Raw genomic sequence first — 22903 nt, forward strand, 5'->3', positions numbered from 1 at the left:
CCCATTGAGGCTCCCACTATGCCAGTTACCTCTCCTGATGCTGCAGATGTTCTTGAAGGCTCCAGTAGGCAACAAAAAGAGATACTTACATACAACAGAAGAAAAAGGGATCCTCAACCTCATGACAGCAACCAGTTGGACTCGGATCAATCTGTCTTTACAATCCAAGGTAATTTCAACTCTCATACTTCTGATTTGGATCTTCCTATTGCTCTCCGTAAGCCTATCCGCTCTTGCACCACCCGACACCCCATTGCTGATTTTGTTTCTTACTCACATTTATCTCCTGCCTATCACTCCTTTGTGTCTGCTTTTTCCTCTATGTGTGTTCCTTCTAGGTACTCAGAGGCTGTGTCTGATCCAAGGTGGAAAGAAGCTATGAATGAAGAGATGAAAGCCCTAATGAAAGCAAGAACTTGGGAATTAGTGGATCTGCCAGAGGGGAAGACCATTGTTGGGTGCAAGTGGGTGTTTACTGTAAAGCACCGGGAGGACGGGTCCATTGAAAGGTACAAGGCCAGACTTGTGGCGAAGGGGTTTACTCAGAAAGAAGGGATTGACTACAAAGAAACCTTTGCCCCGGTAGCAAAGCTCAACACAATTCGGGTTCTATTGTCACTAGCAGCAAATTTTTCATGGGAACTTCATCAACTGGATGTGAAGAATGCCTTCTTAAATGGTGACCTTCATGAAGAGGTATTTATATGGGTTGAAGCAATCTCCCCGTGCATGGTTTGAGAGGCTCTGTGGGGCCATGAAGAAAGTGGGGTACACTCAGAGTGGTGCAGACCATACCTTGTTCATAAGGAGATAGGATAGCAAACTTATTGCACTCATTGTTTATGTGGATGATATGGTAATTACCGGGAATGACTTGGAAGAGATAAAAAAGATTGAAGGAGTTTCTAGCTTCTGAATTTGAGATCAAAGACTTGGGTCATTTGAGATATTTTCTTGGGATTGAAGTTGCCAGGTCAAGAGAGGGAATCTACATATGTCAGCGGAAGTATGTTCTTGACCTCCTAGAGGAAACAAGCATGATGGGGTGCAAGCCAGCAGATACTCCAATGGAACAGAACCATGGCCTGCAGGAATCAGTAGGGGAGGACTACTGTGATAAAGAGAGATGCCAAAAATTGGTAGGGAAGCCGATATACTTATCCCTCACTCGGCCAGATATTGCTTATGCTGTGCATGTTGTCAGTCAATTTATGCACTCTCCAAAGATTCCTCATATGAAAGCAGTTGAAAGGATTCTCAAGTACTTGAAGACTTGCCCAGGGAAGGGAATTCTCTTCAAGGAAAACAATAGAATTGAAATTGAAGCCTACACTGATGCAGATTGGGCTGGGTCTGTTGGAGACAGGAAGTCAACCTCGGGTTACTGTACATTTGTGGGAGGAAACCTAGTCACATGGCGCAGTAAGAAGCAGAATGTAGTGGCTAGATCAAGTGCAGAAGCAGAGTATCGAGCAATGGCCCACGGGGTTGTTGAACTCTTATGGCTTAGAACTCTTCTTAATGAATTTGGCATTAAGGCTGAAGGTCCTCTCAAGCTGTATTGTGACAATAAAGCTGCCATCAACATTGCCAACAATCCCGTGCAGCATGACAGGACAAAACATATTGAGATTGATCGGCACTTTGTTAGAGAAAGAATTGTCTCGGGTGAACTCTGTGTGCCTTATACTCCATCTGAGATGCAAATTGCGGATGTACTGACTAAAGGGCTGGCAGCAGCAAAGTTTAGGGACATGCTTGGCAAGCTAAACATGATTGATATCCATGCTTAGCTTGAGGGGGAGTGTTGGATTGAAGTCTTTGTTTGTATGAGTATTCGGCTGATAAGAGTTCTTATTAGCCTATACTTAAGTTTAAGTTGTCCTATACTGGGCCTTTGTTAATGGGCCTAATCCTGTTTAATGTTTTAAGTTGTCTAGGTGTCCCATCACTAATCAGGGGCATTCTAGTAACTTCCTGTATCATTGTACTACACCATAATATAAATAATAGTACTGTTGACTGAGCAAAAGAGTTCGACATTCCAGCATCTCTTCTTCTTCTTCTTCTCTTTTCTGCTACTTCGGCTACAGTAATTTAGCTTCCAAATAACTTGCCTCGGGGTTTCCACCTAATGGGATACCCAAGTAGGACAGAGGCCAAGAGAAAATGGGACAATCTAAACAACCTACAATAGAACCAATGGTCTGGTCACCCAAGTTAATGCCCACCACACAATTCTTATCCAAATTTATTTTTAGGTTTGAGATGCATTCAAAATATTCTAGTAGAGCTTTGAGGTTCCTCACCTTACCTAAGTCATTTCCTTCACAAAAATTTATAATATCATTAGCAAATTGGAGATAAGAAACTAGAATAGCATTCCTACCTATTCTCTAGCCACTTATTACCTCATCCCTATAAGCTTTTGAGATAAACTTGCTAAACACATCAGCTACAAGTGTGAATTGGACCGGTGAGAGGGGATCACCCTATCTAAGGCCTCGAAAAAATTGAGAAAAAGTCTTTTACCATTCCATTAACTAACATAGAGTAACAACAAGAACTTATACAACCAAACTCCCAGTTACACCATCTCTTTCCAAAACCACAATTCTTGAGCACTTCTAGTAGAAAATGCCAATCCACCAAATTATAAGTCTATTTGTTTTGGAATGGTAGAATACTGATGTGTTTCATTCTATTGCCAATCGGCATATTTATATAGTAAGCTGCTGCAATAAATAGAAAGAAGAAAAAAATAGAAAGAAAAGAAAATAGAAAGTAGAAAAATAGAAAGAAAAGAAAATAGAAAGTACAATAATAGAAAGAAAGAAATAGAAAGAAAAACTTTCTAAATCAATCCTTCCACAAACCTAGGAATATATACAATTCTATTTTTACACAACTACCAAATATAGATCTGCACCGGTAACCCCACGTTTTTCAACACTCCCCCTCAAGCTGGTGAATAGAGATCCTCCATTCCCAGCTTGGCTTAATTCTTCGAAAGTCTGTACTATTGAGCCCTTTAGCAAGTACATCGGCCAGTTGTCCTTTTGTAGACACATAGGGAGTGCAAATCAACTTGCTGTCCAGTTTCTCTTTTATAAAGTGTCGGTCAATTTTGATGTGCTTCGTCCTGTCATGTTGAACAGGGTTGTGAGCAATATTGATGGCTGACTTGTTATCACAATATAGTTTCATAGGCTCTTCTCGTGGAATCTTCATGTCTTCTAAAATTATCTTCAACCAGAGTAATTCACACACTCCTTGTGCCATAGCCCTGAATTCTGCCTCTGCACTTGATCGAGCCACTACATTTTGCTTCTTACTCCTCCAAGTGACTAAGTTTCCTCCCAAGAAGGTACAGTAACTGGAAGTGGACCGTCTATCTGCTGGAGATCCTGCATAATCGGCATCTGTATATGCTTCAAGAGCCAGCCCCCCATTTCTTCTGAATAAAATTCCTTTTCCTGGATTGGCTTTCAAATAGTGCAGAATTCGATGAGCAGCCTACAGATGAACTTCTTTAGGATTATGCATAAACTGACTTATTACACTTACAACGTATGCAATATCTGGCCGTGTATGTGCAAGATAAATGAGTTTTCCAACTAGTCTTTGGAACATCTCCTTGTCTACACTTGCATTCTCGCTGGCTTCTCCAAGTTTATGATTGGGATCTATAGGCGTGGAAGCTGGTTTACATGCCATATTTCCTGTTTCTCTCAAAAGATCAACAACATACTTTTGTTGAGAGATAAAGATGCCTTGTTTAGAATGTGCTACTTCAATTCCGAGAAAATACTTTAGTCTCCCCAAGTCTTTTATCTCAAATTCTCTGGAAAGGCAGTTTTTCAATGCTTCATTCTCCTTTTTATCATTCCCAGTAACGATTATATCGTCCACATAGACTAATAGTGCAGTAACTTCCCCTGAGGCTGTGTGTTTGATAAACAATGTGTGGTCACCTTGACTTTGCTTGTAACCTGTATTAAGCATTACCTTTGTAAACCTTCCAAACCATGCTCTCGGAGATTGTTTGAGGCCGTATAGTGCTTTCTTCAACCTACAAACTTTGTTCCCCTTAATGCCTTCTCCAAAACCCGGTGGAATGTCCATGTATATCTCCTCTTCTAGATCACCATGGAGAAATGCATTCTTTACATCAAACTGTTGCAAATCCCAATTATAGTTAGTAGCCAAAGACAGCAACACCCTTACTGTATTCATTTTAGCTACTGGGGCAAAATTTTCCTGATAATCTACCCCATAAGTCTATGTATATCACTTGGCTACCAGTCGTGCTTTGTACCTTTCTAACGACCCATCAGATTTGTACTTAATTGTGAACACCCATTTACAACCTACAGTCTTCTTATTTCTTGGTAGATCCACAACTTCCCATGTGTTGTATTTTCTAGTGCCTCCATTTCCACTCTCATGGCTTTTCTCCACTCCTTATTAGAAAGTGCCTCGGCTAGAGTATTAGGAATTGGAATGGTGTTAAGGCTGGCTAGAAAACTTTTATGGGATTTAGAGAATCTTTGGAACGACACAGATTTGGCTAAAGGGTACAATGGGCGTTTGGTACATTCTCTGGTTCCTTTTCTCAGTGCAATAGGTAGGTCATACTCAGACTGTGAAGGTGCAGGTTCAGGTTCTGCATATCCCTCAGTTCCAGGATTAGGAGTTGAATCTTGGACTTGCACAAGTTGAGGATTTGGATTTCTTCTCCTAGAGTAAACCTGCATATATCTCACATCATCATGCACATCATTGGTGGGGTTAACAGTGCCTGAATTTGGTTCAATGGTCGGGTTGTTTGACTCTTGTTGAGACTCGGGAATGTGGGGCTCAGAGGATTGTGAATCAGAGGGATGTGATTCTTGACGGTTGGATGACTGTGAGGAGGGTAATACATCTAAGGAGAGTAGATCCGAGGCCTTATCTTCCATTAATGAGGCTCCCCCTGAAGATAAGGTTGAGTGAAAAAGGATTGTCCCTCCTCAAATGTGACATCGATGGAGGTGTAGAATTTTCTGGTGGTTGGATGGTAACATTTATAACCTTTCTGAGTTGGGGAATATCCCAAGAAGACACACCTGATTGCTCGTGGATCCAATTTTCCCTTATTATGGACATGAACAAAGGCAGTGCAGCCAAAAATTCTTGGTGTGAGATTATTTGAGGTTCGAATATTAGGGTAGAATTGAGAAAGGACTTGTATTGGTCTTCGGTTGTCAAGAACTTTAGATGGTGGTCTATTTATGGTGTATGCAGTAGTAAGGACAACTTCCCCCCAATATTGTTTTGGCACCCGGTTTTGAAAGAGAAAGGCTCGGGTGGTTTGCAAAAGATGGCCATTTTTCCTCTCAGCTATCCCATTCTGTTGGGGAGTGTTAACACAGGAGGATTCATGCACAATGCCTTCTTTTTGAAAAAATGGGGACAAATTCTGATTAAAATAATCTGTAGCATTATCAGATCGAAACCTTTTAATTCTCACACCAAACTGAGTTTGGACCATGTTATGAAAGTTGGGAAGAATGGTACCCACATCAGATTTAGATTTAAGAAGAAAGATCCATGTGACCCTAGAGCAATCGTCAATAAAGGTGACAAACCATCTAGAACCAGTAATGTTGGGAATTTTAGAAGGGCCCTGTATATCCGAATGAATCAAATAAAAAGGAGTTGAAGATCTTTTATTGCTGATTGGGAAAAAAACCCTTTTGTGCTTAGCAAGTTCACAAACATCACAATGAAAGGTTTCAACATCAATTCCTTTAAACAAGGAATGAAGCATTGTTTTTAAAACAGGAAATGAAGGATGACCGAAATGGAATTGATGACGCCAAAATAAATCTTTATTGGAGGTAGATAAGAATGACTCGTGTGTGACATGCATAACAGTGTGCGATGGTTTGCTGGTTGCTTCAAGGTAGTAGAGTCCATCCCTTTCCTTAGCAAGTCCAATCTTCTTCCCCGAAACCTAGTCCTGAAATACACAGTAAGAAGGAAAGAACACAACATTGCAGTTCAGATCCTGGGTGAGTTCATGTATAGAGATAAGGCTAGTGGATAACTTAGGAACATGAAGCACATTTTTAAGCAATAGGGATGGAGTAATTTGAATATTCCCAATCCCTGCCACTGTGGTGAAAAAACCATCAGCAACAGAAATTTTTCTATTACTAGGACAGGGTGTATAGGTGAGAAAATGTAGTGAAGAGGGTGTCATGTGGTCAGTAGCTCCAGAATCAAGAATCGATGGAAAAACACTAGCCGAGGCATGTAATCCTAGAGATAAAGACTCACTTGAGAGAGCAAGAGAGGTAGAACCACTTCCTGGTTTCAAGGATTTCAGGAAGCTCCTTAGCCTTTCAATTTCTTCATCATTAAATGGTCCCTGACTTGAGTGTTCTTGTTGCAGTGTTGTGGAGACATTATGGTCCTGTTGAACTCCTTTTGAAACTCCTCGATTTCCCCATTCCTTGCTGGATGTTGGAGGTTTCCCATGAAGTTTCCAGCACCGATCTTTTGTGTGTTTGGGCTTCTTGCAATAGGTGCACCAAAGGTTATCGTTAGAATCACGGGTAGTTGTGTCATGAGCCAAGTTGTGATTGTTCTCACCCTTTGAACCACTGTAACTTCCTCCCCTTGCCACCATGGCTGAGCCTTCGGGATCTTTAGGCTCAAGCATGGTTCCACGACGGTTTTCCTTAGCTCTGACAAGGGCTATGACTTCATTCAATGGAGGCACTTCTTCTTTGCCAATAATTTGTATTCGGACCTGATCAAATTCAGCATTCAGTCCGACCAAAAAATCATACACCCTATCTCTTTCAATAAAATTCTTTAAGATCACAGCATCATCAGGGCACTTTGTCTCAAGAACCCAATAATGATCAAGCTCATGCCATAAATTTTGCAGCAGATTTGCATACTCTGTAACACTTCTGCTCCATTGTTTGGCTGCCACTGTCTTCACTTTGACCTCATAGACACGAGCAGCGTCATGGGCTTTGGAATAGGTTTGTCGGACAGCATCCCAAATAGCCTTTGCAGAGGGAAGAAACATACAAGTATCACTAATCTCGGGTGTCATTGAACTCCACAACCATGACATAATCATGGAGTCCTCTTCGTCCCAAGCATCAAAATTTGGCTCGCCCAACTTTGGTCCTGTTCAAAGAAGGTGAGTAATTTTTCCTTTTCCCTTCAAATAGGTACGCACTAGTTGTGACCACTTCAAGTAGTTCTGGCCATTCAGTCTATATGTTGTCTGAATATTCTGCAAATCATCAGTGTGAGGATGAGAATTTGTTGCACTCATGTCAGACATTGTTAATGGAGGAAAAATAAGGCCAGAAAGAAAGGAGAATAAAGGAGGGAAGAACTGGCCGGAATAAAGGAGAATAAAGGAACACTTCTAGTTACAGATCAACACTGAAGGCCAGAAGAGAAAGACACAAAAAACTGGCAATGAAGGCCGAAAAAAAATCTCAAGGTTGACAAACCTAGAGCTCTGATACCATGTTTTGGAATGGTAGAATACTGATGTGTTTCATTCTATTGCCAATCGGCATATTTATACAGTAAGCTGCTGCAATAAATAGAAAGAAGAAAAAAAATAGAAAGTAGAAAAATAGAAAGAAAAGAAAATAGAAAGTACAAGAATAGAAAGAAAAACTTTCTAAATCAATCCTTCCACAAACCTAGGAATATATACAATTCTATTTTTACACAACTACCAAATATAGATTTGCACCAGTAATCCCACGTTTTCCAACACTATTCTAAATCTATCTTGCACACAAACCCTTTTCGACCAGATCTTCTCATATCCTCTACACACTCATTAGCTAATCTGGTACTTATTTGTCTTCCTTGCACAAAAGCCCCTTGAGTTTATTGATAAAAAAAGCCCTTTGAGTTTGGTTAATAATCGAGGAGAGTAGCACTATAGTCCTCAAAGACAAAACCTTAGCAAAGATTTTATAGATACTAGTCACCAAGTTGATAGGCCTAAAATCCTTTGGGTGTCTAGTCTCTACCTTCTTAGGGACTAAGGCTAAAAAAAGTGGCATTTACTCCTGGGCTGACTTTGTGTAGTGTTGTAAACTCACTAAAAACCTCAGGCAAGTCTTCTTTAACCGCATCCTAGCAATCATGATAAAAAGCCATCGTAAACGCATCCGGACCCAAGGCCTTTGATCAATCCATTGAGAACATTGCTTGTCTTATCTCCTCAAAATCCCTTCCTAACCAATTGGCATTTTCCTTATTTAGATTTGGCTAGACTAAGCCTTCCATGCTCAACCTAGTATTTGAAGGTCTTGTAAGTATAGATTTAAAATGATCCACAAAAGCCCTAGGTATCTCATCCTATGTGGTAAGCTCTTCCCATTGACTTCTAACTTGGCCACAGAATTCTTTCTCCTTCTCTCATTTGCCAAAGCATGAAAGTATTTTGTATTACCATCCCCTTCTCTGATCCATTTATTTCTTGATTTTTGCCTTCAAGAAATTTCCTCCCTTAAAGGACTTCTTGCAATTCCTTTTTAAGTTTCCACCTCAACTCTCTCTCTTGTTCATTCAAAGCACTTTGAGACTTTTAAATATAAAGTCTCAATCTAGGACAATAAACCAACTTTTTGTTCCTCCGATCTCCCAAACCAGTCTCTATTTCATTCTTTCAAATTAGACTTTAGTTTCTTTCTTTCTTTATTTTTTTTTTGTGAAATTACCCCCAAATATCACCCCCTCAATTCTTCACTCCACCAATCCTTAACCTTGTTTAGGAAATTCAGATGTGTTAATCACATATTTTCAAATCTAAAAGGTCAAGGTCCTATATAGTTAAAGGTTCTGAGCCTAATTTGATTAGGCAATGGTAGAAGTAACTCTAGGCAAGTCTCTAGCTATCAAGTCCCTCTAGTGGTTCTCTCAACCTTCATTGAACAAAAACCTATCCAACTTCGAGCAAAGGGGATTTTCTTGGAAATTAGACCAAGTAAAATTGGCTTGCAACAAAGGGATCTTGTTACAAGTATTAATTAGTTGTGACTGAGTGTTGTCCATTGTTGGTTTCATTACAAAACCAAATTACATTAAAATCTCCACCCAAGCACCAGGGGCTATCCTAGAGATCTTGTATGTTATATAGTTCTTCCCACATCTCATTTCTCTCTCTGTAATTGTTTGGCCCATATGTGTTTATTAGCACCTAAGTGAAACTATCCTCCACATTTTTTAATTTTATTGACATAGAGAACCGACCTATCAACTCCTCCACTAATTCCACCACATCTTCCCTCCAAATTATAATCGAACCTCCCAAGGATCCTTAAGAAGGAGCCAAAGTCCAACTCTTTCCTCTTGCTTTCCACACACTTCTAACCCACCTCCTATCTGACTGCCAATTTAGTTTCTTGTATCACCACTATATCAAGATGTTCTCTTCTAAGTAAATCCTTATTACCCTCTCTTTCTTGCACTACCCAAACCCCTCACATTCCAACTTACGATTTTCATTTGGGAGCACTCATGGCAAAAAACCCTTCATCCCCCTCAAGGAACCACTCCTTATTTAGGACCCTTTTCTCCCCTCTGCCACTAAATTTAATGTTGCCCTCAATATTTGAAATCAATCCCTTTACCTCAAACTTCTTTAAGTTTTTTTTTTCTTTTCCTTTTTCATTCCACTTATCTAGTCAAAGTTGTAGGTTCAACCTCAATCCCATTGCTTTGGACAAGCTTAAAGACTTATTTTTTGATGGGGTTCTGGGCTTCTTTTGGCTTATCCTTTCTACACCCTCACCAACCTCTTTGTCCCGAGCTTTTAGATCCTCAATAGATTCTTCCTTCTGCTTGTACTCCTCCAATACGTCACAAATTTGATTCCAAATTCTTTCCAACTCCCCTTGTTTTCCTTCTTTAATCACACTACCCCTCCCTTCTTCATAACCTATAACAAGCATAAAACGTGTATCAGTAGCAAAAATTGAATTTACAGGGTTACGCGAGTACACAGGAATCAAGAGGTGAACTATAAGGGTTGGGAGCCCCACATTGGAAATCCCAAGCAAGACCCTTCCATTTGCTTGTTGTTGTGAAGGAGTTGTACGAGAAGAGGACACTTATGATAATTGAGCTTTGGAAATGACCTTAGGTGGCTTTCCCCTTACTGGTGTTGCGAAGCAATCCTCCCTGGTGATTTCCTGCCCTTGTATGCTAATATCCTAGGGAAGACGAGATACCAGGATAGGATCCCTTGCCAGTGGAGGGGATCCCTATACACCATCCAATGAATGTCATTCGGTGACAGTTTGACATCAGCAAGTCATCCTATAGGAGAAGATTAGTAGAAAAGAGTGCCCAAGAGCCTCTACCTACTTTGATACCAAAATGTCAATCTAGGGTTTGTAGAGAGAGAGAGGAAGGATAGAGTTCTTTCGAATGAGATTGGCGTTACTGTTCACACCCTTAAACTTGATATTTATATTTTGAAGAAAAAATTACAAGAAAGCCCTTACTTGGGTCCCCAAATACAAAATGATAAGGAAAAAAACCAAAAAAAAAAACCCTTGCCCAAGCATTCTCAACAGTTTTTTTTTTTTTTTTTTTCACTAGCATCTTCAGAACCAAGGTTTTAAAAATCTACGTGGAAAAGGAACTGCTTTGGCCATTGGTTTTCAGATCAGTAGTTCAACTATCTGGTCCAAATGGATCTTCCGTGACGTTTTGGAAAATAAAAATAAAAATGACAAAAAACCATTCATCGGTTCGAATGGTTTAGTGGTTCAACCATCTGGGTTGGTAGTTTGTTGACCAAGTATTTTTTTTTTTGTAAATTTTGGGCCAAGTATAAAACGGAACCAAACAGTTGACCGGTTTTCAGGTAGAACAGTTCACTGCTCTGGTCAACAGCAGTTTTAAAACCATGTTAGGGACAAGAGGTTTTAAACTAAGATTAAAGCAGAATATAGGCAATGTAAAATTAATAGTAATAGGAGTGGAAATCAAGGTAATATTAGGACTAAAACCAAAAGATATCTTAATTTGACCTCTTTTAGTTACCTTGGTTAGGCATAAATAGGGAGATATTAGGAGAATTTTCCCCATAGAATTAGGGGATTACAGGTAAAATGGAGAGGTTCACTGTAACTCCAATGCACAATAGAATACCACTTAGGCTAAAAGGAAGATTTTGTAAAATGTGTATAAAGCTAGAAATGTTGTACAAAGGGTATTGGGTAATCAAGAAATAACATGTCTAAAATGAGTTTAGAAGAAACAAGAATGTTGAAATGGATGGGTGGAAAACTTCAAAGGATAGGACAATAAATGAACATATTCATAGGAACCTAGGAGTAGCCCTAATAGGTAACAAAATGAGAAAAAGTACACTATCTGACACACTGGCTGTACACTATCTTCTTGGACCATCACTTAACAGTGGTACATCTATCTGACACACTGGCTGTAATTTACTACATATTAGAAAGTAGTCTATTATGTGATTATGGCACTCATATCGTGGATAGTTGCAGTTGGGCCCACCTCACTGGCAGAGAAGAGAGCAGTTACTCAAGCTATTTCTAGGAATCCTCTACTACCACCAGGTAAGAGGAAAACAAAACCAGTTTTGCAACTTGCAAGACCTGCCTGACCTGGATGATCTCTGTCCTGAGACCTGACAGCAAAACCAGATGAAGAACAAATCAGGTCCAGGACTTCTTTTTCTTTTTTTTCTTCAAGAAAAGGTTAGATAATACATTATTTATATTTATTCATGTCTTAAATATGTCTAATATATAATTTTATGCTTATTTTAAGATAATTTTCACTTTATATATAAAAGATAATTGGGCAAACTGTTCACAGTCTAGCCAGTTGGACCATTTGATGAGAACCAATTCCTTGCAGCTAGTTCCCAGATTTTGGGACAAAACCACCAATCAAATTTCCATTGTCCATCTACCCTATCTGCAAACAATATAAAATTTCCAGATAAAAGTTCATGAATTGTCTGATTTTGTGTTTACTTGACTTTTGCAAATTATTGAATATACTGGAAGGTTCTAGGTCCTGACATGCTTTCTTTGTGTCTTTCAAATGGCTTGTTGTAACTACTTGTAGCGCCTGCTCAAGCTCAAGAAAGTCAGCCTGCTCAGTCCACTAATAATCTTCTTGGAAAAGCTGTTAGTTGTATTATATAACATACCCTCACTTTTGCTCACTTCCAAATATGAATGTGGATTCCATTAAGAAATTAATTTACTCATGTATTGCCTTCTTGCAGTCAAACCAATCCCAGTACCAGATATTCATAGGAACCTGGGAGTAGCCCTAATAGGTAACAAAATGAGAAAAAGTACACTAAAATGGTTTGATCACAAATAGAGGAGACTATCTACAGAACCAATGAGAGGTGATCTATTCCAATTTGAAGGATTTAGAAAAGCCAAGGGCAGACCACAGGACAGGGGTTGAAATAGTGAGAAATGATTTGAGGGCCCATACTGTAACAATGGATACAACATTGAACAGAGTCAAATGGCGGAAGAAGACTCGTGTAGCCAACCCCATATAGTTGGGACAAGGTGTAGGTTGGTTGAGTTGAGGGGAAAAAACCTAGATCAAACGTTTTCTAAAAGCTAAAGCATGATATCAAAATTTTCTGTGGGACGAAAGCACCCATAACCTTGTACTAATTCTTGGGAAATGAAGTGTTACATTTCCATTTTCCCTCTTTCAGAAAAATCCATCATACCATTTTGTTATGTTCTTTAGTCTTGCATTTTGTTATGAAATATTCATTCTATTGGAAATTGTAATTTTATAGCTATTTTTTTGTAAATAATTATGATAGCTTTAAAATAATTAATAAATCTGAATTATTAGCAGCATTGTGCAGCTTGCAATTGGGAAAACCATTGGGTTTCAAGCATGTAATAATAGAAGGGTATTCAAAGCTTGTGATGGGATGGAGAAAAGATAATTGTCAAGTGGCCATTGCAGTACCAACATGTTATGAGGAAAATAAAACACTTAGCGAGGGAAATTGAAGCAAGTTTTTCATGGGTACCTAGATCTAACAACAACCTGGCAGATGCTCTAGCCAAGAAAGGGCTGAAAAGGAGTCAATTGTTTTGGGCACAAATGTAATGTAATCATCAGCATTTTGGGTAGTAGGCTAAGCCTACAATCTCTTTGGGATGCATGGCATATATTGTACATAAATCATTCTTTTGATGATTTCCTTCTGTTATCAATCTAAAAAACTTAAAAAATAATAATTATTAATTTGACATTGGAAATTTTCATATAAAATTATAGTAAAAGGGGTAACAAGTCATAGAATCTGGCTCTGTTTTCCATCTATTGGTGATTTTTGAAAGAAACAAACAACAGAACTTTTGAGAACAAAATCCATGTGTGAATCAGGTGTTGATTGGTCATAGTGAAAGAACTATTGTTGAGTGAGTTTCCATCCTCAAGGATTTTGATGGCCTTCAATTTTCAAATTTCTGTAATAGCTTGTTCCAAGGCTTTTACCCCTCTTTTTTTTGGATTTGGCTTAAATTCCTTTAATTAGCAGAAAGTGGTTAAATGCCATGTTTCATTATAAGGGTGACTCTGCTAACTTATTTTGCAGGTCAATCATTAAAATTTACTGATAGCGGTATTGTTCAATATGACAAAGGTCTTCATGGTCCAGCTGATAAGAGGAGGCGGGTTCAACCACCTAATGATGGTATCTTTCACGTTTCTTACCAAGACTAGATGTTTTAAAACGTGTTATGTCTTCCAAAAACTTAGCTGTATTGTTACTAATTCCCATGTTTTAATAAAAGATGAAAGATAATTCTGATTTTCACTATATCAGGTTAGGTGATTTTGTGCCTCACATCCAAAAAGAAATTTGATTAGGAAGGGCTTAAAGGAGCAGTGATTTATCCAAGATGGAAAAAATTATACAACTTATATGGAATGTTCTTGCTTGTATGGCTGTCACTATAGCTCACTGGTCATGGATTCACTCAAAGTTAGATTCCACAATAAAATGGACTCAATTGATCAATACATATATGATATATTACCAATCATAATAAATGCATAGATGGGAGGGAGTTCAATATTTATAATTACAGGATTTCCATACACTATTCATGACTATTCTAATTTAGTTGGTTAAATTTACCATAACCATGAGAGTACTTGAACTCTTAGTTCCACTATGGTTTTGTCAGTCTAAAAATGATTTTTATGACTCTTTCCCAGATCAAACTCAAGGAAGACAGATTGTTCGGTCTGCTAATAATCTTCTTGGACCAGCACTTAACAGTGGTACATCTATCTGACACACTGGCTGTAACTTACTACATATTAGAAAATAGTCTATTATGTGATTATGGCACTCATATCGTGGATAGTTGCAGTTAGGCCCACCTCACTGGCAGAGAAGAGAGCAGTTACTCAAGCTATTTCTAGGAATCCTCCACTACCACCAGGTAAGAGGAAAGCAAAACCAGTTTTGCAACTTGCAAGACCTGCCTGACCTGGATGATCTCTGTCCTGAGACCTGACAGCAAAACCAGATGAAGAACAAGTCAGGTCCAGGATTTCTTTTTCTTTTTCTTTTTTTTTTCAAGAAAAGGTTAGATATTACAGTGTTTATATTTATTCTTGTCTTAAATATGTCTAATATATAAGTTATGCTTATTTTAAGATAATTTTCACTTTATATATAAAAGATAGCTGGGCTGACTGTTCACAGTCTATCCAGTTGGACCATTTGATGAGAACCAATTCCTTGCAGCTATTTCCCCGATTTTGGGACAAAACCACCAATCAAATTTCCATTGTCCATCTACCCTATCTGCAAAACATATAAAATTTCCAGATAAAGTTCATGAATTGTCTGATTTTGTGTTTACTTACTTGACTGTTGCAAATTATTGAATCTACTGGAAGGTTCTAGGTCCTGACATGCTTTCTTTGTCTTTCAAATGGCTTGTTGTAACTACTTGTAGCGCCTGCTCAAGCTCAAGAAAGTCAGCCTGCTCAGTCCACTAATAATCTTCTTGGAAAAGTTGTTAGTTGTATTATATAACATACCCTCACTTTTGCTCACTTCCAAATATGAATGTAGATTCCATTCAGAAATGAAATTACTCATGTATTGCCTTCTTGCAGTCAAACCAACCCAACACCAGATATAAGTGAGCTTCTTCGAACTACCAATATTCCTTGAGGACGGCGAGGTAGGAAGGGCGATAGCCAACCAACAGGAACTACTTCCCAGATTACAAGTAAAAGGATCACTCCTCAATCTTGCACTGCTCCATCCTTGTCTGTAAGGCAGACTGATCCCGTCCACCATATCAAGTGGAAAGGTATCTCTCCATCATCTCCTTTTTCAGGTTTCTAGCATGTTAAGATTTTAAAAACTGCTCACATACAGGAATAGATTTCTGGATTTAAAGCCTAAACTTCCTTTTCTTGTGTCTTATGGATTTTCTTCTTCCATGTGGTACACATGGTCACCAATTTGGACAATCCAAAATTGCCTCATCCCTTGGTGAGGGAAGCCAAGGATTTACGCTGTTTTTTATTTACCTGATTAACTGCCAAGTCTAACAGTTTGGATGTTTATCCAAACAAAGGCTTATATAAGGTTATTTGTGTTTGTCATAACATTGGTAATTTTCCCTCTGCGGGTTCCAGCTATGGTCTTGAAAGTGCTTGAGTGATTATGGACACAGCCTTCTAGCTAATCTGGGTTTGTCAAAACAGCATAAAATTTGTTATCGTTCAGCTTGTGAAATTCTATGGTATTTGAAGGATCTGGATTGATGACATAAATGCATCCAAAATATATGGTACAAAAGGATGAGAATTTCTAAAATGGGGTAGTTTTGGGTTTTGATGGAAGAGCAAGGATTAAAATATCAATACACACCGATGCTTAATATCGGTATGGCCAATACTCCATTTTAATTTTTTCTTTATAATAATTAGAGGGTCCTAGAAAAAGTCTTAGATCCTTTAAACTTCTAAAAATGTGTGTATCGGTGTAACCAATCGTATCTGGACACACCAATATTGATACGATACACCCGATCATATCTATACTTCAGTCCTTGTGTAAAAGGAATACTTGCATGTACAATTTGTCTTTTGGGAATGTTGAATGAAAGCATTTAATAAAGAACTTATGGGATGTTGTATAGTTGTCAAGGCGGGTGCCTAGGCGACAAGGCACCCTTGGAGGCTCACCTCGCCCAGTCACCAAGTAGTTTTGTGTACTATGTTATAAAATACTTTTATATGTATTTTTTTTACATTATAATTATAAAATAGGCACTGTTAAACTAGAATACTCATTTTATGTGTTTATGTACTAATTTCTTTTTATTATTTTCTTATTTGTTAGGGTTTAATCAACACAAACATTGCTAACTGCTGTATTGAACCCATGGTTCAAAGTATCGATACACCTGTGTATCGACAGGGGTGTATCAGTACTAATAACAATACTCCTCCTATTTTTTTTATTTCTTTGGTTTTCAATTTCATTTTAATATATATATATATATTATTTTAAAAAATTGGGTTCTTGAAAACACCTGTAGACGTGTATTTGGGCGCTAAAGATACAATACAATACACCCGATATGGGGCGTGTCATATCAAAGTTTTGATCCTTGATTGAATCCTCAAAGATTCCAGAACCTGAACCAATAAGCAAGGGAAAAACTTAAAATTTTGTCTAATCAACACATTTTCTTCTTACAGATCTTCTTCTTCCACATTTTCTTTTCTTCTTTTCCTATAAGAAAAGAAGTAGTGTTGGAATTTTCTTTCCATTGTTCCTTTTCTAATCAACACATTTTCTTCTTACAAATCTTCTTCCACCTTTTCTTTTCTTCTTTTCCTATAACAAAAGTAGGGGTTCAGCCCCTATATTTTTTTAATTTTCTTTCCTTTGTTCCTTTTCTTCTCATAAAGTGTTGATTTTCTAAACGTAAAACATGAAATTTATACTTTTCTTATGAAAATTAGGGATAATTATTAAGGAAAGATCATAGTTGTCAAGGTGACGCCTATGCGACAAGGTGCCCATGGAGGCTCGCCTCGCCCAATCGCCTAGCAGTTTTGTGCACTGGGTTATAAAATACTTTTATATTTTTAATTTTTTGACATTATAATTATAAAATAGACATTATTAAATTAGAATATTCATTTTATGTGTTTATATATTAATTTCTTTTTATTATTTTCTTATTTGTTAGAGTTTAATCAATGCAAGCATTGCTAACTACTGTATTGAATCCATGGTTCAAAGTATCGATACACCTTTGTGTATCCAGAGGTGTATTAGTACTTGTAACAATACTCCCCCTATTTTTTTATTTCTTTGCTTTTCAATTTCATTTTTAAATATATATATATATATTATTTAAAAAAATGGGTCCCCGAAAACACCTATAAACAGGTGTATCGAGACCCCAAAGATACAATACATACACCGAATACAAGGCGTATCATATCAAAATTTTGATCCTTGATTTAACGCTCAAAAATTTCAAAACCTAAACCAATAAGCAAGGGAAGAACTTAAAATTTTGTCTAATCAACACATTTTCTTCTTCCACATCTTCTTCTTCCACCTTTTCTTTCCTTCTCTCCTATAACAAAAATAGGGATTCTGCCCCTATATTTTATGAATTTTCTTTCCTTTGTTCTTTTTCTTCTCATAAAATGTTGATTTTCTAGACTTAAACATGAAATTTATACTTATCTTATGAAAATTATGAATAATTATTAAGGAAAGATGGTTATGGAATCTAGGGAACTACCCTATGGTTTTACTTACAAAAAATCCATCGCCTAGGCGACAAGGCACCCCCCTATTGCCTAGCCTCGCCTTGGCACCTTGAAAACTATGGGAAAGATGGTTATGGAACCTAGGCAACTACCCTAGGATATATGAGTTTACTTAAAAAAAAAATCCATCGCCTAGGCGACTAGGCGACAAGGTGCCCCCCTGTCGCCTAGCCTCGCCTTGGTGCCTTAAAAACTATGGGCTGTTGTCAAACCAGATGTTGAATGTTGCTGCTTAAGCCTGGTTAGATACTTGAGCCAGGACGTTCCATCAATTGACCGAAATGAGGTTCTGGGGCGACTGTCGCAGATGACTGGAAGTGTCTAGCTTAATCCGTTCCACATAAATGCTATACTATTATGATTATGTGATTTTGTTATTGTTTGAATAATTGATTGTGATGATAGTTGGGACAGGGATGATGATGAATTGATTGTGGTAATAAACTTTTCACAGGTTTCATGGAAGAATCCCCTTAACCAAAGAAAGAGAAATGTGGTTTATGCAAAATGAATATCGAACTTGTACCAATAGGTTCTCAGTCCCAAGCTTCCAGTCATCAAAAACCTGCAGTTTTGCCATGAAGGCATACTTTTCATGCTGACTGTTTAGAGCTCATCACCACCAAGGAGCAGTCAAAAGACCCTTCATGCATTTCTTGTGCCCTTGGCGATGTCCCAAGCCCTCCCAAATGACTGCCCACTCATTCACTTATTTTGTTTCTCTTATGAAAATTTTGTTCTGTAGTTTGTTGGCAGCAGCTGAATAGTGGTGGAAAGGATATACCAACAAATGTAGATAGGTGATATATTGAAATTGAGTCTGATAACAGTGTGTACATAATCTGTAAATCCTTATACCAGGAGTCTCTTGATTAATTGGGAATAGATTCAGCTTACAGAGAGAGCAAATTTATACAAAACTTTTTTATCAGCATAGAAATGATCAGTGAGACCACACAAGTGTAATTGTTATACTATGAATTTTTTTCTGAATATGTAATTTGTTTCTGAATGATTCTAGATATCCAATGCAAGCAGTCTTTTGTCAATGTCGAGTATTAAATAAATATGTAACTAATTAAGAAAATTGTTGAGCCAAGACAATTCTACCTTTCAAGGGGCGCACAGATGCTGCTGAGCAATGGTTGTCTCTTTAGCTTATTGTAAGTATATCCTTGTGGAATATGAAATTCTGTTTCTCGTAATTGTGTGGAATTTTGATGGTAATACAGTTACAATAGTCTACACATAAAGCCAAGTTGGCAAAGAACCGTGTTTGTGACACCATTTCCTCTCAGGCCCTCAACCCTGGCTGAAATATTGGGTTCTTTGCTTGGATTAGGGTCTTTTTTGGGGGGGAGGGGGATTGTAGATTAGTACGATGTACTTTGGGCCTAGTTTTACTTTAGTCTCCAAACTTTAAAACATGTTAATCCAGTATCTAAACTTCCAAAACGTGCTAGTTTAGTACCCATCATTAATCAGCTGCCAGTTGTGTATCACATGACATCATGTTTGACTTAAAATTTTTGAAAATGTCAAAATTACCTTTCAAGGAAATGGTATGAGTTGAGAAATAGAGATCAGAGAAAGAGAGAAAGAGAAGAAGAGAGATGGTTCAAACAAGGTTCAAAGTATAGACATGTATCAACCTGTATCGGCTGATACATATCATTCCAGGACCCCTCTGATATGCCCCTATAGTGGGTGTATCGGGTGTCTGACCGGTTCGGGGGGGTGGAAGAGTCCTAAACTGGCCCCCGTGAACCAGTTTCGGGAAAAAAACAAGGTATCAATTCGCCCAATACACCCCTACCGGCATATCAAGTGTATCGATATTTTGAGCCTTGGGTTCAAACTTCTTAGGAGAAGGGCATTTGGATGGTTGATAAAGAAAATTAGATGAGACTTGAAGGACATTTGTCTTTTCACATGCCACTTAATGGCTGATTAACGGTAGGTATTAAGTTGGCACATTTTAGAAGTTTAGGTACTGGGTTGGCAACGTCTTAAAGTTCGGAGAACAAAGTGAGACTAGGCCTAATGTATATGGTACTAATATCCAAATTTCTCTTTTTTTCTAGTAGAAACCTTGGATTAGGGTCGACACATTATGCATGAAGGTTGTTGATTTGTGATGGTTACTCTTATTTAGTGTATTATTGACCCTGAAAACTAATGTATCATACCGATTCTTTGATCCTTGGGTGATGTAATTTTGTATGGATACTTTAAACCTTCCATTGGATTAGCATTTTCCAGCAACTTTAACTCAACTGTCAACCAAACTTTTTTTTCTGGTCTGGTTGGAAAGGGTTGACCCAACTCGAGCTTGGGCCATGGGCTGTGTCGGACCAAATTTGAAACAAAAATAGGCCAGAGTTTACACCCAAATCATTTGCACTGTCATGGTTTTGCATAAGTGCAAATTTATTTGCATTGCAACCAAACACAGAACGTTCAAAATGATTGGTAAAATACATTCTATCTCCAACTCCCAGGTTTACAGCTGCTTTGAGAGCTCTCAAAATGATGGTTTGCTTTACTAGCGATAAGGAACCGGTGATGACAAGGATGTTGAGATGATTTCTTGCGCTTTGAATTCCATCTGAACCAACTGAACCTCAGAACAGAATCCACTGAACCAAAGCGTTTACAGAACTAGAAGGGGTGGTTATATTATCAAATCCCGACCTTGTTCAGTTGTTTCGAGTTTGGACATGAGGAGTAGTGGATGGCATCCAATCCAACCAAGACCAGGGCTTTTGTTTCTAACACTTTTATCGTCTTCTCCTCTAGTAAGATTCCTAAATTTTTCTGCCGTTTGAACTGTGACGGCCTATGTCAGGTAACAAGCTCACTAGAGATGCATCAATTTTGATGAGGAAGAATTTGTCATGGAACTAACTTGACTTTGACGTGTCCGATGTCAGATTTCCCAAAAACCTGACGTTTTGGAATTTGCTATATAACAGGATTCGAGGAGCATTTTGGAACAGATCTGCAAAGTGCAATGGCTAAAACTGGGTTATAATCAAGGGTTATTTATTAGAATATCCTCTATAGTTTTACAGATTTACTTAAACCCTATAATTTGCATTTATTAAAACACCTTTTATAGTTAATAATGTAGGGATGACAATTTTCTCCATAAAATCAGGGCCCTGCCCTATTCCGAATGGGGTGGGTTTTCTCCCACCTTAAATAGGGATGGTGCACGAAAGGGGAGAATATTCTTGCCCCAAACTGGGGACGGAGCAAGGATGAGATTTGCATTTAATTCATGGGTTTAGTATTAATTTCTAAAATACTTATAAGTTACCCCTAAATTTTTAAAACCTTAAGATCCCATAATTTCATTTTTTATAATATTCCCAAATTATCATAATCCAATTCCTAAGATACCTCAAATTCCCATATCAATAAGATGTATTTTTAGGTAATTGCTAAAATACTTTTAATAAGATGTATTTACTTAATCAACCTTTCATTAAAAACTATTCATTTTTTCCATATGAAAAGCGCAATATGATCACTTAAACTGAGTGGAAAATGTTTTAAGGAATAGACACATGGTTATGAGTATGGATCTATGATTGTTTATTCCAAAAGAATCTTTAATACTTTTTTTATAGAAAATAAAAGGTCAAATTTCTAAGGCTTAGTAAATTAATGAACTCTATCATTAATGTTTATATATTATATTAAAGTATTCCCAGGTTTTCTAACAATTGTGGTAAATGCTAACAAAAATGATGAAATATCAATTTTACCCTTCCATCAAATTATGTTTCAAATAAATATCCGCTGCAATATACGAAAAAGGAGAAACTCCATTACCTGCAACGGTTAGCATGGCAACTTTGCAACCAATATTATGACGATGAAGAAGAAATTTTTTTGGTAAAAGATGGTGAAGAAGGAAAAGATAAAATGATCATTTTGTCCATGTAAAAATTATGAAACACTTGGAAAGAGAAAAAAAACACACCAAACAAGGTGACAGCTGCAAATCCCGATAAGATCTCCGATTACTGGTGCAAATTCCAACAAGATCTCCGGTTACCGCTTCAAATCCCGGCAAAAAAATCTCTGAGCGCACTGAAACATCACGTCTTTGCAAAACCTCGATAACCCAGAAATCCAGAAATCTCAATTATGGTGACGATGAAGAGAAACCCAAAAATATCAATTATGGTGGAATTCTGATAAAAGGGCATCGGCTTTGTTCTTCTAAACTCTAAAGCAAAGAAATTTATGAGCTTCTAGAATTTGTAAAGGGACTAAGTAGGGAGGTTGAAGAAATTGGGGGATTCACTAGGGTTTTCGAGGACAATGAGGAAGGATCACAAAGGGGAGTGAAGGATCTTAATAGGTTAGAAATGGTGATCTAATCCACCCAAAATCATTGTTCATCTCTTCAACTTTGTGATGCGAATAGGGGCGGCGGCTACAAGTTCTCTCTCCGACCCCCTCTCTCTCTTCCTCTTCTCTCCTTTCCCTTCTTTTTCTTCTTCTTCTTCTTCCTTTCAGTTCCGTCATCTCCGTTCTCCTTCCCCTTCTTTTTCTTCTCAGTTTTTGTCATCTCCGTTCGGATGACATTGTGGGCATTCTTGAAACATTTGAATTACTGTCTTCTAATCAAGGTCGTTGAAGTTAAAGAGAAGACTGCTGGTGGCTTGCAACTGACAGAGGCAACAGAAGAGAAATATTCCATTGGCATGAGTGGAATTCTGACTTCCGAGGACCACTATAGATAATTAGATAATCACGTTCCTCATTAGGGACTTCGGCTGCGGTGAAGATCTTCCCGAAAAAATTCACAACCCTTATCAACCTAGATTGAAGTATTGACTCGGAAATTTGAAGGCATATCACTCTCTTATTTTTTGATTGTAGGGACGCCATTGACACAACAAGATCGTCTATCTTATTTTCTGATTCCACGAGGATCATCTCCGTCCCACTTAGCAAATTCAAATCGCAGCAGAGACTGAAG

At 37.9% G+C, this 22903-nt stretch overlaps 1 protein-coding gene across 1 annotated transcript in view; it reads left to right on the forward strand.

Moving 5' to 3' along the window:
* LOC148789769 (uncharacterized) overlaps positions 1 to 14596 on the forward strand; it is a 49779-nt gene extending 35183 nt beyond the window's left edge. The window contains exons 3-5 of the mRNA XM_088892632.1: positions 13670 to 13768; positions 14296 to 14361; positions 14454 to 14596. Coding sequence (XP_088748758.1) covers positions 13670 to 13768; positions 14296 to 14361; positions 14454 to 14572 — 284 coding nt within the window. The 3' untranslated portion in view covers positions 14573 to 14596. The remainder of the gene's footprint in view (positions 1 to 13669; positions 13769 to 14295; positions 14362 to 14453) is intronic.
* Positions 14597 to 22903: the final 8307 nt, after the last annotated feature.

Source organism: Nelumbo nucifera, chromosome 8 (assembly GCF_055504915.1).
Source record: "Nelumbo nucifera cultivar China Antique chromosome 8, China Antique-T2T, whole genome shotgun sequence".
Taxonomy (NCBI): domain Eukaryota; kingdom Viridiplantae; phylum Streptophyta; class Magnoliopsida; order Proteales; family Nelumbonaceae; genus Nelumbo; species Nelumbo nucifera.